At 41.1% G+C, this 17668-nt stretch overlaps 1 protein-coding gene across 3 annotated transcripts in view; it reads right to left on the bottom strand.

Moving 5' to 3' along the window:
- ARFGEF2 (ARF guanine nucleotide exchange factor 2) overlaps nucleotides 1-17668 on the bottom strand; it is a 50801-nt gene that overhangs the window by 17459 nt on the left and 15674 nt on the right. For 2 of the 3 annotated variants that reach the window (XM_028735155.2, XM_028735153.2), the window contains exons 6-22: nucleotides 17269-17488; nucleotides 14481-14552; nucleotides 14006-14169; nucleotides 12843-12973; nucleotides 11668-11902; nucleotides 11344-11443; nucleotides 10144-10283; nucleotides 9424-9532; nucleotides 8339-8540; nucleotides 7364-7475; nucleotides 6754-6959; nucleotides 5202-5286; nucleotides 4932-5103; nucleotides 2365-2516; nucleotides 1890-2018; nucleotides 1310-1468; nucleotides 1-148 (exon numbers count right to left, since the gene is read on the bottom strand). In XM_028735155.2, the coding sequence (XP_028590988.2) occupies nucleotides 1-148; nucleotides 1310-1468; nucleotides 1890-2018; nucleotides 2365-2516; nucleotides 4932-5103; nucleotides 5202-5286; nucleotides 6754-6959; nucleotides 7364-7475; nucleotides 8339-8540; nucleotides 9424-9532; nucleotides 10144-10283; nucleotides 11344-11443; nucleotides 11668-11902; nucleotides 12843-12973; nucleotides 14006-14169; nucleotides 14481-14552; nucleotides 17269-17488 (2536 nt within the window). The remainder of the gene's footprint in view (nucleotides 149-1309; nucleotides 1469-1889; nucleotides 2019-2364; nucleotides 2517-4931; nucleotides 5104-5201; nucleotides 5287-6753; nucleotides 6960-7363; nucleotides 7476-8338; nucleotides 8541-9423; nucleotides 9533-10143; nucleotides 10284-11343; nucleotides 11444-11667; nucleotides 11903-12842; nucleotides 12974-14005; nucleotides 14170-14480; nucleotides 14553-17268; nucleotides 17489-17668) is intronic. The other variant, XM_028735154.2, reaches the window with a different exon arrangement.

Here is a 17668-nt window from a genome sequence, read left to right as displayed (position 1 = left end):
CTAGTCCAAGACCCATGAACTCTTCTCCTCCAGATGTGAAGCCTTTGAGGCTCCCTTCTCTTTCGCGCCCAGATCCAGACAGGTAGCGTGTTTTAACTCCAGTCCCTATGAGCTGTGCTAGTTCCAGCTGGCTGATACATTTCAAGATCTAATGAAAACAAATGTGCATTTCAGTACTGAAGTCAGCAGCTACAGATTGCAGAACCAAGAAAATGCCTCCAATGCAAATGCCACACTCCACGTCGTCAGACACATCCCCATTGACTTCTAATGCTAAGGAATTGCTGTGCATGCACTCAATGTTCCACTCCGGCTGTGGAATCTGCTCCACTTCAAAAACTGCAGTTCTGACATGTGTATGCAATCCAGGCGATGTTGTCCATTTAGCCAATTCCTGTCTACTATGGATGGCTGCAGCTCTTTGGGTTCTCAGCCAAAGGAGTTTCCTACCCGATCATTTTAATTGGAAATGCCAGGGACTGAAACTGAGACTTCTTGCTTGCAACACCACTAAGCCACAATCCCTTCTTCCCCAAAATATAGCTCTTGGCACATTGACCCATTAAAGTCATGGGGCGGCAGGATTAAATTTGCAATGCTAATTCAGGACCAGCTAGATTAAACCCTTGGAATTACAATTCACCTAATATATAGTTGGGCAGGTAGAGAGGATTTCATTCTTCATTGTGGGTCCTCTGTCTAGCAGACAGAGCCAATTAGCACTTTAAGGAAATAGATAAGCCATTTTGAAAAGTGGAAGGCAGTTATGGAGAAAGAAATGTTTGGTTTCTTTTGACAAGCCCATCTCAAGGAACCTTAAACCCCCATATCCCAGAAAAGTTGATGCTGTCTTGAAATTCACTTTTCCTAGGATTGGCATTGAGCAGGGCACATTTACAGAATTGCTTTGTGTACCTTAGCAGTGGAGAACGTCTAGCTCACAGGTCTCATTAGACCCAGCGAGACTGTTTTCCCCAAGCCACACCCACCCCATACATGTCGTCATATATTATGTCAAGTGTGGGGCAGAGAAAGACACAGCTTCAAAGGAACCACCTAGAATATCAGAATGCAATTCCAATTGCTCTTTGGAAAGCAGGACTTTTATTTGGCACTGTTAAAATTTGGTGCCAAATGCAAGCCCCACTGAGATTAGTTCCACATATAAACGCAATGAGAGGTTTTCTGCATCAATTCTGAGACTACAGAAATGTATGAATATGTAGAACCTGTATCAGCAGATCAGTCAGATACAGTAAGACTTCTTCAAAATTGACAGCACACAGCAAAGGCGCATGTGCTTTCTTACCTCATGCCAGGAATTTCCAAGGTAGTTGCCATCAGTGTGGGCCACTGTAATGAGAGTCTTAATTGTATCTATGTTTTTCTGTTTCATTTCTGTGATGCTGGAGCTGGCAGTCAACAAGGAAAAGCGGGCAAGTGCCTGCACATAAGCATCTCGTTCAAGCTAAAATGCAAGAAGGAAAATTCAGAAGCAGAAATAAACCATGGTAAAAGACAGGCATGTTGCATTCCTCACCCCCACCACTCCCGCTAAAAACATGTATCTCAGGAAATAAGCACATGGAGTGAAGATGGCATGTTACTCAGTGATGGCATGTGACTCCAGACAAGAAAGAGTTCTGTGGATGGAATAATCTCTTAAAGCAGGTGAAAAGGGAATAGGGTGGATATTCTGCAGTGTTTTCTAAACATCAAAATCTCTGAAGCGCCCTGAAGACCTCAAGTTCAGTGTGCATTTTGGAGAGATCTTGCTTTGGCTCAAACAAGCCCCAAATCTGACAGATGGCTTTGGTTCCTGGGTTGAGGATTCATACAACTCTTTTTGCACACCCTTACTACATACAGCAAGCCTACTCTATACCAACCTGCATGCCAAAAATGCAGGCTATTCGGATGGCACAGCGTATTCCTTCCAAGCATAATGATGCAACTTCAGTGTCATCACAGTTCTGAAGACCCACACTATAAGCAGCCAGTAACGGAGTCCACACAAGCTATTAAAAAAAGGACAGGGAGAGGAAGAAGGGGGAGGCTTTAGTCAATTTGGCTTTTTTAACCCAACCATATTTTGCCCCATAAAGTTATTTAATGTAGACATAACTCAAGTAAAAAAGGAACTGCCGTATGTCATGTGACATAGACCAGGAACATTACAATATTTTTTACTATCTTCTGACTGTACCTTCTCCCCTCTGTTATTTCACACATGTTAAGTCTATCACTGCACAACCCCACAAACCCACTGTTTCTTAAATGAAAGCTGTGCAAATATGGTCCCAAGACAAAAGGATGCTTAGGAAGTCTGACCTCTGGTTTCCATGACTTCAGTTCCATACTCACTTTGAACATGGGCCTGACATGATCCAGGTGAGTTGCACTAGTAAAAGGTGCCTTTGCATGGCTCACTGCCTCCATTAGAGCTTTAGCGGTCTTTGCCATTTGCTCCATCTCCAGGTTGTACAACAACCTTCGCTGCTTCTCACTGGCTACATCTAAGAAAAACAAAACCCAAACCCCCCACAAAGCTGCATTAAATACCTTTTGGCAGACCTACGCCACATTCCAGACCAGACAAATCAAGAGTATGTAGTCTTTAAAAAACAAATCCTTCTTCCCATATCCACCATGAAAATTATGTGCAACTTAAGAAATCCATGCATAATTGAACATATTAAATACTGAGGATATAATAAATTCATTTTCATTATTATACTGATATAATAAATTCATTTTCATTATGTTTCTGTTTCACTTCCCAGAAAAGACCAATCTAAATCATACATTTCATACTCAGACCATATCATTCCTTCAGAACCTCTCAGTTTCAGTTAAACATTATAACAATTATACTCTTACTCCTTGATGAAGTCATGATGTTTACCAGTGCTGATTCAACCTTATCTGCCATTTTAGAAGTGGCAAATGACCCACTATTCAAGTTGTGTTACTCTGGCTGGCCCCAAGCAGGTGTAGCAAGAAAAGAAGGCTTTTGGGGCTGCTTCATTTTGACCTTTTTTACCCTGTTGCAGAAGTGGGGAAAAGAACTGACACAATTACGTTTGTTACTTTAATGTGAAGAAATCCTGTAGTGTTTGAGTGTGCAACGGTTGCTGTCAGTGCTGTTCTGCTGCCACAGCTCCCAGTACAGCTTTTTGAAGGAGGTAACAGAAGACTGTTACCAATGTTCACTTAGACCCAACCATACGTAATATGCTTTACTGTTACTACCATTACTACTGCTTTATCTGGATCGTGATGGGAGGAGGGGGTGCAGAAAAAGACATCCCCAAGGGAACGGAGACACTTGATGGGGTATTTTGGGGAAAGTTTTGTTGGGAGTTTTTGCCTTTATTGATATTAATTTTTTGTATCTTAATTTTTATGTGGAAATTGTTCAGTGTGGTTATGAAGTTTTGATGTGTTTTATTTATGACTATTTTGCTATGTTTGTAACTATGTAAATCTTTCCATATTCTAAGCCGCCTTGAGAATTGTTTAAACTGTGGAAAGGTGGCATACAAATAAAATGATGATGATGATGATGATGATGTGGGAAGAGTGACCACTCAGTGACTAAAGGTAAAGGTAAAGGTACCCCTGCCCGTACGGGCCAGTCTTGCCAGACTCTAGGGTTGTGCGCTCATCTCACTCTATAGGCCGGGAGCCAGTGCTGTCCGCAGACACTTCCGGGTCACGTGGCCAGCGTGACAAGCTGCATCTGGCGAGCCAGCGCAGCACACGGAACGCCGTTTACCTTCCCACTGGTAAGCGGTCCCTATTTATCTACTTGCACCCGGAGGTGCTTTCGAACTGCTAGGTGGGCAGGAGCTGGGACCCAACGACGGGAGCGCACCCCGCCACGGGGATTCAAACCGCCGACCATGTGATCGGCAAGTCCTAGGCGCTGAGGTTTTACCCACAGCGCCACCCGCGTCCCTGTGACTACAGTTTTCTTAATCCCAGCCCATAGGAATGACTTCACCCAGCAGGGTGAGCAGCTTAACATGCCAGTGAAGCTTTCCTCTGAGGCAGCCACAAGAATCTCCTTCCCCTCATCTGAGCCTCCTCAACTGAGCTTTGCATTAAGAAGAGATCATCTGTTTTAAGCAGCTATCTTCCTGTACTTTCTCTTTCCTGTGGCAGTGGTTTGACTTTTAGGCTGCAATCCTACATACATGTATCTGGGAGCAAGTCCTCTTGGACTCCGTGGGACTTAATACTGAGTAGATTAGTACAGGAGAAGGCTGTTTATCTCATTTCAATCTTCTACAGACAGCATGAAGTAAAAGGACTTTATATGTCAGCTTGAAACTATCTCCCACCTAACTCCACCAGGTAAACAGAGGTGTGCTGCTGAACATTCAGCGAACACAGAATCATAGGCCTGGGACAACCCTGGTGTCCTCCAGATGTTTGGAACAACAACTTGCAACCAGCCCCAGTCAGGATGGTCAATAGGCATGGTGGGATGATGGGAGTTGTAGTCCAAAATTTTTGAAGGGGAATTTGGGGCAGGAAAGGAAGCCTGCCAAGTCTAAAGCACCTGCTCCAATGCAAGGTCAGCCAGACCAGCAACAGACTATTTCTCTTGTTTCCACATCATCTGGAACCAGCTCCTCCTCCAAGAAGCCCAGACAGGCAGCATATAAGTTAAGACTGTTTCACCCTCACAACAACTTTCTGAGGCAGCTGTGGCTAAAAGATACACTGGCCCAAAGTGATCCAAGTGATGCCAGAGCAAGGATCTGAACCCAGACTTCCTTAGGCAATATCCTCTGTCCACTATACCGCCTTGGTTATTCGAAGTATCCTCTGTGCCAACAATAGGAAGTTAGCAAGTTGAACAAGGAAAACATACTAAACCAAAAGCCTAGGATTATTGAGGGTTCGGGGTTAAAACATCATACTTGGCTTAGTAGATTTTGGTGTGATTGCATATTCTTTCGCGTCCTTCATTGCAATTTTCTTCCCTTCTATTTCATCATAGATAGTAGATAAATACTCTTCTGGGAGGTCTTTGCTGTCATTGATCCCACGATTCATTTTTATATATTGCTCTTTCGTCATCTTATTCTTCACCTGTTATGGCAAAACAGTCAAAAGCTGGTAAAGAAGTTTTGAGTTATGTAGAAGCCCATTTGCAACCATTCTGTATCATTATATAGATACATACATACCTGGGGACTATGCAAGTCTGTTGTCAACATTATAATAGAATATGCTAGAACGTAAGCTGTGTCGGCACTAGCAAACAGAATTTGACTGGAAAAGAAAAGAAGGTTTTTTAGAATCCTAGGTCTTGTTATTATCATCTCTTCATGTGTGCATTTTCAAAACACCATTAGAAACTCTATTATAGCATTTCCTACTGAAATGTAGATGCTGTTCATTGAGCTGTGACTATAAACTGCTCCGGAGTCCATAACAATTTGGCAAAATATCAACAGGGAACTGCCAAGTAGGACAATTATCACCGTGTTCATCCAGAAAATAGCTATGCTTGCAGAATATCTAGCACTAGGAACCAACAGCCAGATTCTTCCTGAGCTCTTCCAAATCCACTGCCTCCCCAGTAATCAAGGGTCAAACTAGATGCAGTGCCATTCAGGCAATTACTGATTGTATGAATGGCTTTTAAAAAGAAAAAGAAAAAAAGAAGGTAATTCAGGTGTGATACCCCTTACCAGTTTTCCATCAGAAAAAATGGTAATTGTCCTGACCTGACCGAAATGAGAGCAAGGAACATGGTTTGTCTGTCTCTGAATTTTGTGTTTCAGCATTCTCTGTGCACCCTTGCCCTGTCTGAGGCCTAATCACTGACCTTGATTGTTCTGAAACACTGGAAATAATGTCAGTCAGGAAAAAATGAGTGCCTTGAGGCGAGGCAGGTGGAAAGGAAACAATTAGTTTTAAATTTATTTTTAGACCTAGAGTTTTGAGGATGAAGGGGAAAAATGCTTTGTTTTTAAGATATTAAATTATCATTGCACAAATTGCCAGGAAGAGAGTGGGAATAGAAGAAAATGCTTTAAATCTACTATATTTTTCTACTGTTTTTAATATCATTTTTTACTGGAACTGAAACATAATGTTCATGATGTAAGTGTATGTGTGTAAATAATAAAGAGCCTTAAACATTCCTACTGGATAGGTGACTTAAGCTATGTCAGGAACACGTGAACTTATTCTGTGTAAGGTGGTCCTGTTTGAAGTATTAATCAAGTCCGGCTTCCAGTTGGTTTATTTCAAAGTTGCAGCCAAGTTCTAATTGATTGGGGCGGGGAAAATTCTCATATATAATAAAAACAAGGTGTTGAGGATGCTAAAAGTTAGGAGTCCCAATCTGGTTCAGCCCCCCAAGCCCTGACGCAATGCCTGGAATATACGGCCACTGCCAATTGCTTAAATGGTGTCTCATCTAGTTTGACCCCAGAATAGCAACATCAGCTTATGAATCAGTTCTCCCTTAAGGAACAAATACACTTCCCTAATTTTCTTAGGATTCTATGGTCTGGCTACAGAAAGGTTTTGCTTTTAGAATATGTCAGCCGTATCCTATTTTTTAATAATATGGTATTCTACGCATGGTATTCTACAAATTGCTTTTGCTTGGTGAGCTGGATGAGTAAGGCTACCTGGCTCGTCTTACTAAACTATATCTTCTCCCAACCGCTGCTTCCAAAAATGCACTCATTTCTATTATGATTTGTCCAATATCTTTCAAGTTACCCTTGGTTGCATTCAATATATCTAGCAGCAAACTTTTCCATTAGTCTGTCAATCTTCTGAGCTTCACCAGGTAACCGAAATCCTTCCAGAAATATGCGCAAAGCAGAGACAAAGTCTTTCCCGCAGAAATCAAGCAGGTCTACGTAGGCGTACATCACTTCCTTGTTAAACTTGTTACTGTCCCCCAGAAATTCTCCCACCTGGCTCTAACAGGAAACAAAGCAAAGAAAGAAAGAGAAATGTATGAAATATTGTAAAGGTAGCAACTTTGATAATTTCCCCTTACATTCCAAATATACTAAATTCCAAAATCATCATGTTTCACCATCATGTTCACTTTATGTTGTGAACCGCCCTGTGATCTCTGAATGAAAGGCATATACAAATTTAATTAATTATAATGGAGTGATTAAGGACATTTGTCACTCCATTAAGTAGCATTAGCTGTCAATCTGGTTATCAGTGCCTGGTCCCGAAAAGCCACCAAAAGCCTCATTAGTGTGATATTTACACACTCACATCTCCACATGGAAACAGCTGTGAAAAGCATGTATGTGTATAGCATTAACAAAAGCATGTGGTTTTTGAACAATGTAAGATTCAGCCTTACAGAACTCAGGCGCTCTTCTTGGTGCAGAAACTGTGCTATGTCTTCTGCTGTTACTCCAAGCATTCCCTGTTCCTGCAAATACTGCAGTCCTCTCTTGGACTTTTTATTAAACCTATAGTTTAGAGACAGGACAAGGAGGAAAAGGATAGATCAATCTGATGCAGAAAAACAGTCTCCTGGACTCTCAAACTCTGACAGAAAATAACAGAAAACAATTAGGTTTAGCATAATTGTTATTAATTTTATTATATTTTGACTTCCTCTTGCAGCCCTAGCAGGCCCCTTTCTAAAATGTACAGTTAAAAACTTATGAACTACAAACCAGAGTTAAACCTGAACTGGAAATCCCAGGACTTCATATAGAAATATATTGACAGCACTGTATAATTTTAAGGTATATTAATGGCTAATGTAGTCACAAAAAACAGAAAGTGGGTGTTCCTTTTAAAGGGAGTTTTACAAGTTGTAAGAATGGACAAAACAAATGGGAAGGAGTTACTAATTTTAACATATTGCTCAGTTGGATGGAATTGGCTCAGCAGGCACAGAAGTGTTAAATCAACTAAACAGAAATGTTCAACAATCTTTGCTGAACATTTATATATTTCCTAAAATGTATGCACTGCTTCATTTTGTAAGCCACTCTAGGGTTTTTTCAAATATAAAATCATAAAATCTGGAAAAAAATTACAGTACATTAAAAGATACAAGAAGTTAAAATACTAAAACGGATTAAAGTTCACATTTGCATTCTTACGTATTCTGAAAAATGGGAAATTTACTGAATGAATACAAATGCCAAACACTCAATGCAATAAATTATTTGGCACCAATCTGAAGTTCAACTCTTGTTGATTGCTTGGTACTTACTTTTATTTTCACTGTTAATATGCACAGCAAATAAAGCAGTAAAAAGTTAAAAAGTTCGATTAGCAAAGCCATTTTAAAGCTATTTTAGCAATAGGTTCAACTCACAGTTCAATCCCGTGCTCAATTATCTCTTTTTGTTGCTTGATCACCTCAAATTGTTCAGGATCATCAGGGACAGCAGTCTGGGTGCCAACACTTCCAACTCCAGAGGAGACTGTTGAATCTAAGGAGCTTGCGCTACTTCTTCTTCCCCCAATATCTAAACATTTGACTTCCCCCATTTCATGTTCTGAAGGCTTGTCTGGACCTGCATGTAAGAAAAGGGACGTAAACACATATTCCAAAATAATGCGTAAGTAAAAGCAAATGGACGGACACTCACACCAGCCTTGTGGTCTTAGACACAGCTCAAGAGGTCAGCCAATACACCCAGCCACTATCTTCCAAGTTTCCCACCAGAAGTTGTCTTCCTGCAGGGAGTATTGAGGTACTCTGAATCTGACCCAGAGACCATTCTGGGCAAAGGATGCCCACCTGTCAGTCAGCTGATGTCATATGACATCATGCATGGACACCTGTGATCTCCAATCCAAGCATTAAGTGCCAAGACTGGAGACAAATGATCTTAGTTCTAGGCACCACAGTGCAAAGATTGGAGATAAAACACAGTAGCCCCACGGCACTAGGATCAGATACAGACCTCTACCAGTTGCCACGGGCTGAGATTCATACTACCTGACGTTGTATGATTGACATGGGTTGCCATGCCCATCTGTCAAAAATGGCCCACAGGGGGCTGGCCAGTTTCCCACCTCTGATCTAGATAAAGAGCCACAGTTGCCCGATAACAAAGGGATCTTTCATCTTGATAATACACGAAAGCAAGTGGGGAGGGTGCTATTGCGTTCAGGGCCTGCTTGTGGGCTTCCAATAAGCAGCTGGTGGGAATGGGATGCTGGACTTTGGCCTGATCAAGGAGGGCTCTTCTTATGTTCTTAATTATTCACTGGCAATCCCCCGATATTAAAAAGTCACAAAACCTGCACCAGAAAATTCTAATTCTATGATAATACAAGGCCTAAAATACGAAGCCTGCTTTAGGTAACATGTACGAAGCCACAAATCATTTCACTCCAGCTTCCAGCTATTTTTAGTAAGGTTTTGGATACAGAAAAGGACTGCTTTCTCACCAACGCTGGCCTGATGGTTGGGGTTCACATATAGGTCTTTGCTCCATTCTACCATGCACTTTAATATAGAGACCAAACATTCAAGACCTTTCTTCCGTAGGCTTAGTTCCTGTGCACAAAATATGTGGAGAAAGAACAATTACGATGTAAACAGGTCGAGATCTTTGGAACCTCAGAATATTAAAAACAAAAACAAAAAAGCCATAGCCTTTCAGCTATTTGGGGCCTAAGTTGTTTTTGCCTTTAAATGCTACTGCAAATACTTGGAATTTGGTTTGGGAACAAACCGATAACTCAGGCTTCCTCAAACTCGGCCCTCCAGATGTTTTGAGACTACAATTCCCATCATCCCTGACCACTGGCCATGCTAGCTAGGGATCATGGGAGTTGTAGGCCAAAAACATCTGGAGGGCCGAGTTTGAGGAAGCTTGCGATAACTGATGCAGCTTTTTAAAAATTGAGATTATGCGAGCTCTAAATGGAAACCCAACCAGTAATCTGGCTGCTGCATTTTGGAGCAGTTTCTGAGTTATCTCCAAGGGCATTGCTTTACACTTCTACTCAAGTTTGGCTCCATGTTCGATTGTCATGAAACTAGGTGCACTCCTAAACTCTTTGTGAGCAAATAGACAATTGGATGGAACACATACAAGATACTAATACAAGGCTGCCAATATGAACTGAACTGAACACAGTGGGAATTGCATGGATGAGTCTTACCTGCAGCGGTGTCATGCCTAACTCATGTCCACTCCTTCCCTGGGCAATTTTAGATAAGTCATTTACTAGCCGTTCAAAAATATTAGCAGCATTCAAATCACAGTCATAGTTCACATATATGTCCACTACACACTGAGCATCTAAAACAAAACAAAACAAAAATTAGATTATGAAAATTGAGTTGTCTGGGAACAATGTATGCAGACAACAGACTATTGTGACAGGATCCCCGCCCTCCACATTTAATACCTATGAAACGTACTGGGGAAAAGGGTGAGGAAGGGATAATACAAGCCATTGATTGCATTATTATATCAGAGCTGGGTTACATTTTCTGAACTATTTCCCCCACATCAAAAAAGGTCTGCACTAGTAGCAAAAAGCAAGACTAGGGCTGTGCATATGCACTGGTGAGAGAGCCGAGCTTGCTCCGATGGTGCATCTGTGCAACTCTGACCTTATCACAGCAATGCCCCATGCCTGCCACATCCAGGTAACAAGCAATTTTGGAGTCAGGAAGGAAGCTCCACCCCACCCCACCAGCCACTGCTGGAAGGCACGAAATACCCAGTTGGCAGCCAAACCTCTTGAAGACCCCTTTTCCCACCGCTACTTTGCCTCTATACTCCAAAGGCCTCCAGTGTCTGCCCTTTGGCTGAACTGGACATTGGTTGAACTGGACACGAGAGAGTCCCTGCGTAGCCAGAAAAGCACAGTGGATTGATTACCTTGAACCAGTCACCACCAGTTTTTAGCAGACTTCCCACTAGTTACAGGGATAAATACAGCAAAACACTTAGCACAGTGAAAGACACCTACATTAGCTGCTTTTATTTCCTCCTGCTCCACCTGACATTTTCACAGGGCTACTGTACTTCTCATTCCCTCTTGTTTCTCCTGGGCTCCACCAACCTCATAGTGCAGGGATGCATTGTGGTGCATAATGGTCTTAGCAACTACGTTTGGGAAATACTTCAGGTACACACTCTGGGGGTCACATTCCAACAATTTCAACAAAAAAGTGCCCAGACTAATATTTTTAGTGTGTATGGTGTTTGTGGATGTGTTGCCTCATGGCCCTTTGATATATTTATTTTGTTATCACTTCTATACAGTATGCCTATACTTACTTCTTCTGTTCATTCTTGATATTCTAAACAAGCAGAAAAGGAAAATTTCTTGATGATGTTATAAAATTACCTGCAGAAATTCTAGTCAAGGTCTGAATTACCATCCATTTGTGCTCAAAGGAACTGGAAGAGGTTTCTAAAATGTTCAGGAAGATCTCTTTGAAAAATACCTGTTGAATACAAATAGGAAAAGTAGGTGCAAGGTCTGTACCCCAGGCATACATTCCAAGGATATCGTTAAAAATTCTGAACACACACACACACACACTCAAATACAGAACATACAGGGTTGATTCATGATCCATATGCAGAGGCAGTTTCATATTACTATTGAGCTGAACTTAAGGAGAGTATCAAGCATTTGAAGCAAGAGAAAAAAACAAAACCTTCTTACCTCAATCTGCATTTTCAAATGGGTCTTAAAGTTTGAGAGAAGGGTGAGGAAGATGGCAAGGGAGAGCTCAAAGACGTCAGGAACGGAGGATACTCCATTTTTAGATAATGCTACACAGAGGTATTGCTTGATTGCATTTATAAACATTTCATGTGTCCTGAAGACCGGACCAGCATTTTGCAAAACCGAAAGCAACAGCTGGAGAGACACTATTTTAGAGCGTAGTTCATGGGATCTAAAAATAGTAAGCAGAAGAACAGAGTCAAAACAATATCTTGTTATAAGCTCTTTGTATGTTATAAGAGTAAAGGTTGCTCTACATGATGTCCTCCAGATCTCATGGACTCCAATTCCAGTCAGACCTAACCAACATAGCCAAGGGTCAGGAGTGATGTTAGTGGCAGTGCATAGAATCGGGCCGGGTGTATGTGTGTGGAGGATGCAACATTGACTATAGAGCTTGTCTGATGTACTAAAACATTTGATTGTCTTTCAATGTTCATGAGAGAGTAGTTTTTAGATGATTTCACCACACTTAACAAACCTTTCCTTTCCTTTGTAATAAGACACACACTCACACACCCTGGACAGCATTGCATGCTAACAATGCTTGAGGGTCATTTAGTTCCACTGAAGGCATCAAACTTTATCATGCCCCTTAAAGATGCTGAATCCCTTTGAACCTTCATCCATTTCCCAGCACAAGAAATACAGCAATTTCTATCAGCCGGAATCATATCACAGCCCTGAGCCTTCTGGCATCTCGACAACTTACATTTCACTCTCTCTCACACACACAAATCTTACTTGACAGCAAATGTACAAATCAAGTAGTGAACCTATACACACAGTTAGTCTCCCTCTGCTGCAGAGGAGAGAATAATATGTTTTGTGTCTCTTTGAAGTCAAGGCATGCAGCTGTTCTCTTGGGCATGTCTCAAAATTCAGACGTGGTCCAGCAATCATGGATGACTTTAGAAAAACATGACTTAGCAGTTTCATAAATGAGGAAGGTTTACACCCAAGATAAGTAATGCTACAATATACTATACACCAAAGCAACCATACATGCAGCTTGATAGCTAATTAAATTACGAATGCATTTTTAACTGTGTTACTTCAGGTCTCATTCTGGACAGTGTACAAATCAATAAATGTAATATTTTCTTTTTTACTTGGGATCTGGAGGCCCATCACCAAGCGGTTTCATCGAAAGCTTGCACAATGACCGAAACACAAGGAAGGCATCCTTCTGAAGGATATGGGAGAATCTGGCAGCTGCCTGAGGTCCAGGTACATCAGTTTCCTAGACAAAGAAACAAAAGAATTAGTTTTGATTCAGCCACAAACACATATGAACAAGTGGCATTTGAATTACACTTAAGTTTTGTTGAGATCAGTTTTAAAAAGGAAATAAAAGTCTTGCTCAGATGTAATGCTGCACCATGATTATGGGATCAAGCCTGTGTAAGCCTTGGGCTATGCACTCCTCTCTCGCATGGCTGCAAGTCTTGAGTTCTGAGGCATGCACTTCAAATTAAGCACAGCTTATTATGATGTCTGGACTCAGACAAACACTGATAAATCTTAATTATGGTTTCTTGAAACACAGCCACCTTCAAACCATAGTTTATGAAGCTGTTTCCCCCCAACTATTAACTCTTCTAAAAAGAAGCAGATGCTTCTGATCGTATTGCCATGCCAAAAGAGGAAAGAGGTGCTTAAGTCCATGGCTCATGCAGGCTCAGTCTCATAATATTCAACCAAGGTCTAGTGTTGCACTCAAATGCAGTTGTTTGAATAGAAGGAAAACTGCGTATATTGCCAGATTTGGTTACATTAAGCACAACAGCCCCCTGCAAAATAAATTGCACGTAGAAAACAATGAAGCCTTAACCATTCCACTACAGAAGGGCTACAGCTCAGTAGAACACATGGTCTGCATGCAGAAGGTCGTATGTTCAATCCCTGGCTTCTCCACATAGGCCTGGAAAGTTGCTGTTTGTCACTGCACATAAAACTGAGGTAGATTGACTAAAGGTCCTACTTCGTCTCAAGCAGCTTTTTTATTTTACAGCCCTGTTAAAGTAAGGCTTTGCGTTCAAGAACAAGACTGAATAAGGATTGTCATATAAGCTTCATATTATATTAAGCTTCATACTAAATGATAATATGTACCCAAATCACATTTCTATGGAAAATCTATTAAAGTAGTGGGGATATGTCCTTTCACACATTATGGTGTGTGAGTATCCTGTGGTCCAACTGATCTCCTACCAATTACTCTCAGAATGTTAGGAGCTTTGCATTACGTTTACTGTACACTTAAATCTCCTACCAGATTATCCGTGGAGGAGACAGACTGTCTATCATCCGGAATTCCATTTGCTTGTGTGTTTTCATTAATACCACCAGGAGAGGCAGGAACTGCACTTGCCAAGTCAGATAAAATCCTAACCGATTCAGGAAGAGACAGCTTTTTCATTTCTTCTTCTAAAGAAGCTGCAGGAGGGGGGGGGGGAATGCAGTATGTTTTTTATAAACAGCATCCTCAATATATAATCTCATTCACACCAGCTAAAAGAAAGGGGGGAAAGTACTGCTAAACAATTAGATAGTACTTATCCTATCTTATATATGGGAGATTAGTAGATATAGAATCCTATCGGTGGCAAGTCACTAATGCTACTCCTGCACAGAACTCTAATATACGTTTCTCAGGATTTGTAGTCTTGGAGGAAAGGTTTTAAGAATGAGTCAATCTCTTAGGAAAGGGATGAAGAAAGACAGAGACTTCCCCAAAGAAATTTTACCTCTAACTGCAGATGTCACCACATCCTCCAAGATTCCTTTAACAATTTCTTTGCCTTCATCAGTTTCTTCTTCTGATAAAACATATATCAATAAGTCATTTGAAAAATGTTGCGATTTAGCCTTCTCTTTTAAAAGATGGTTTCAACAATTTGCATAAGATCAGAGATTAGGTTTATTATATATTTTGTGTGTGTGTGTGTGTGTGTGTACGTATACACACACAGAGCACAAAGCCCTGGTTAGGAAAAGCTGATTAGAGATATTTAGACTTATTTCACACAGGAGCCCCTAAAGCTGTTTGACATTTACAGCAAGCTTGCTATGGGAACTTATGGACAGAATTATAGAGTTTCCAATGGGGAACTCTACACAGCAGCCGATTCCAGCAGGTCTGTTGTCACCACCAATTAACTGATCGGCACTGACAGCAAGCCTGACTTGCCAAGGAACTATCAAAAACATTTTAAGGCTTCCAAATGTTCCTTGCAAATGCATCTTCACCTGGACATAGGACATGAGATGGCTGTGGGGAAAACTGCCACTTGGGCCAAATTGAGACCCGAGCCAGGCCTTAACAGAGCCTCTCCATAGCAGGAAGTCAGTTCACTAGATAGCGTGTTATATTTTGAGCTAGATCTTAGCGGCAATTTGATTCTGCTCTGCGCTCCTCTTTTAAGGATAGCTAAGCTCCAGTGGTTCTTAGCTATTATGGAAGTCACCTGAAAAACCATTTTGATCAATCTGTTCACAAGGCTGAAGAATCAAGTAGCACAGTATGGTAACATTGCTATGTCAGAGAATGCTTTGTAGAACACCAAGGCACTTAGACTCACCTGGTGTCAGTTTCAAAGGCTAAAACTGTGTTTGTATCAGTAAAATAGGGCTACAATGGCTATTAAACAAGTCCCACCACTGTAGAATTTTTACTTCCCACTGAAAGACACATGGGAACAAATATTTGGGATTCAGAGTATTTACTTCAGTCATCCTAGAAAAAAATATCAGTTTTGGTGCAGTCAATTATTATTAAGTTGGGCCAATATGTCAATCATTTCCTAGAATATCTGTCAAATGGATGATAGCTGAAAGAACTTATATTTGATGCCAAATACAATACTTTCTGCTATATGCTCTTTTAAAAATAAATGTTGGCAATTAGAATCCACTAAAAAAAGAGATAATGTTCAAGATTTTGAGCTAGGAAGTGAGATCTATTAGCAGGTGACAAACTACTTATTATACTTCAGCCAACAAGAAATAGGAATCAAAATAGAAGATTTTACATTTTAATAGAGAGATTATCAGGATTAATATTACCGCTATGTGAAAATATTGTTTTTATCTTAACACAATTAGCTTGGTCTCATAATTAAAATTTATTCTCTCTCTTTTTTCTGATGCTGCAATCTGTAGATTAGTCTTCAACAAATAGAGTCCTATTTAGCAACAGTACTTGAAGTTCAGCATCTAGATGGCCACAAGTGAGCCATACCTGCCCTATAGCTACACAAATGAATGCTTTTAGCTATCTTGACAAATCACGGCATCCAATAAGCTGGAAAATCTAGCAGTTGTTTATTGTGATTGATTCGTTTTTTAAAAAAATTGCCTTGCATGGTTTTTTGTCAACCATTCACCTATCCAACATACTTTTTAACGATGCCCAATTCCATTAGACTAACATTTGGCACAAAAAGCTGCAATTTGATAGAGATACCTACAGATAAATTACACTGCTTCGAGCTGCAAGGCTTTGAGAAATAGCCAGCCTGCTGCTGAAAGGTTTGATGAAGCAACAAGTACTACAGTTTGGGATCAGAGGCAATTTGAGTCATTTTTGGCAAGTGTAAAGGTAAAGGGATCCCTGACTGTTAGGTGCAGTCACGGACGACTCTGGGGTTGCGGGGCTTATCTCGCTTTACTGGCCAAGGGAGCCGGCGTTTGTCCGCAGACAGCTTCCAGCTCATGTGGCCAGCATGACTAAACCACTTTCGGTGAACCAGAGCAGCGCACGGAAACGCCATTTACCTTCCCGCCAGAGCGGTACCTATTTATCTACTTGCACTTTGATTTGTTTTCAAACTGCTAGGTTGGCAGAAGCAGGGACCGAGAAACGGGAGCTCACCCCATCGCGGGGATTCAAACCACTGACCTTCTGATTACCAAGCCCTGTGGTTTAACCCACAGCGCCATCCACGCAAGTGATACAGGCAATAAAAGGAAAGTGACTGCATAACCATTTTAAAAGGGAATATCATAAAACAGGGTGGGACTCATGATCCCATCAGCACTAGCCCAAATGGTCAATGGTAAGAGAATACAGATGTTAGGATCCAACAACATCTGAAGGACCCATAGCTTCTCCATCCCAGCTGTAACAGCTCAGGTATATGAGAGTAGCTTAAGAGGAAGTGTAAATCAGCATTATCCTTGTAGACATATCACTTTACTTTGTAGAGCCTTGGAAGATTGTTTGAATGCTACCAAACCATAGCTCCCCTATCCTTCCATCCCATGCCAGATTCAACAGAAAAGCCCTGCCTTGCATTAAGCTGGAGCTCTCTGCTACATCTGAACCAGAGAACCCAGGTTCAGTGCCAGATCCTGACTTATTTTCCTGATCCGTTACCTAATATTATGCCAGAGTTCCCTGGATGTAACGCAACGCTCCAGCTTAAGCTAAACCAGGATCTTTGTGCTGAAACTGGCACATAACAAACTTGGGCACGACCTCATAAAACTATGGCTGATAAGCTAAGTCAGCCCCAATACAGGAAGCTTTCTTACCGAATACAGGAGGTGTCAAACTGTCCTCTGGTTTCTGGTCTCCATTTTCTTTTCTTTCAGGCTCACCATTAGTCAAGTCTGTTTTGACAGGAGTCGAGGGTCTGCTTCCATGCTGGCTGTATTTCAATCGGCCAAATTTGGGAGACCCTGAAGCACTATGAATCATCGGAGACTGGGGTTTTTGTTGATTTGATTTTTCCAGGTCTCTTCCCTCTTGTATCTAAACAAGAAAGACAGAAACATACTCTATTCATCAGGTATATAACAAAGTAATACTCAATTGGGGGCAGAACCAAATAATGCAGCATGCTTCAAAAACCACACACCTTCCTATTGCATCAGCTCAATACAGAGGCCTTCAGTTTTAACATTTATGTAAGACAGTAAGGGTTATTTTCCA

Source organism: Podarcis muralis, chromosome 5, assembly GCF_964188315.1.
Source record: "Podarcis muralis chromosome 5, rPodMur119.hap1.1, whole genome shotgun sequence".
Taxonomy (NCBI): domain Eukaryota; kingdom Metazoa; phylum Chordata; class Lepidosauria; order Squamata; family Lacertidae; genus Podarcis; species Podarcis muralis.
The sequence above is the reverse complement of the archived record's forward strand: the minus strand, read 5'-3'. Positions and strand labels throughout refer to the sequence as shown.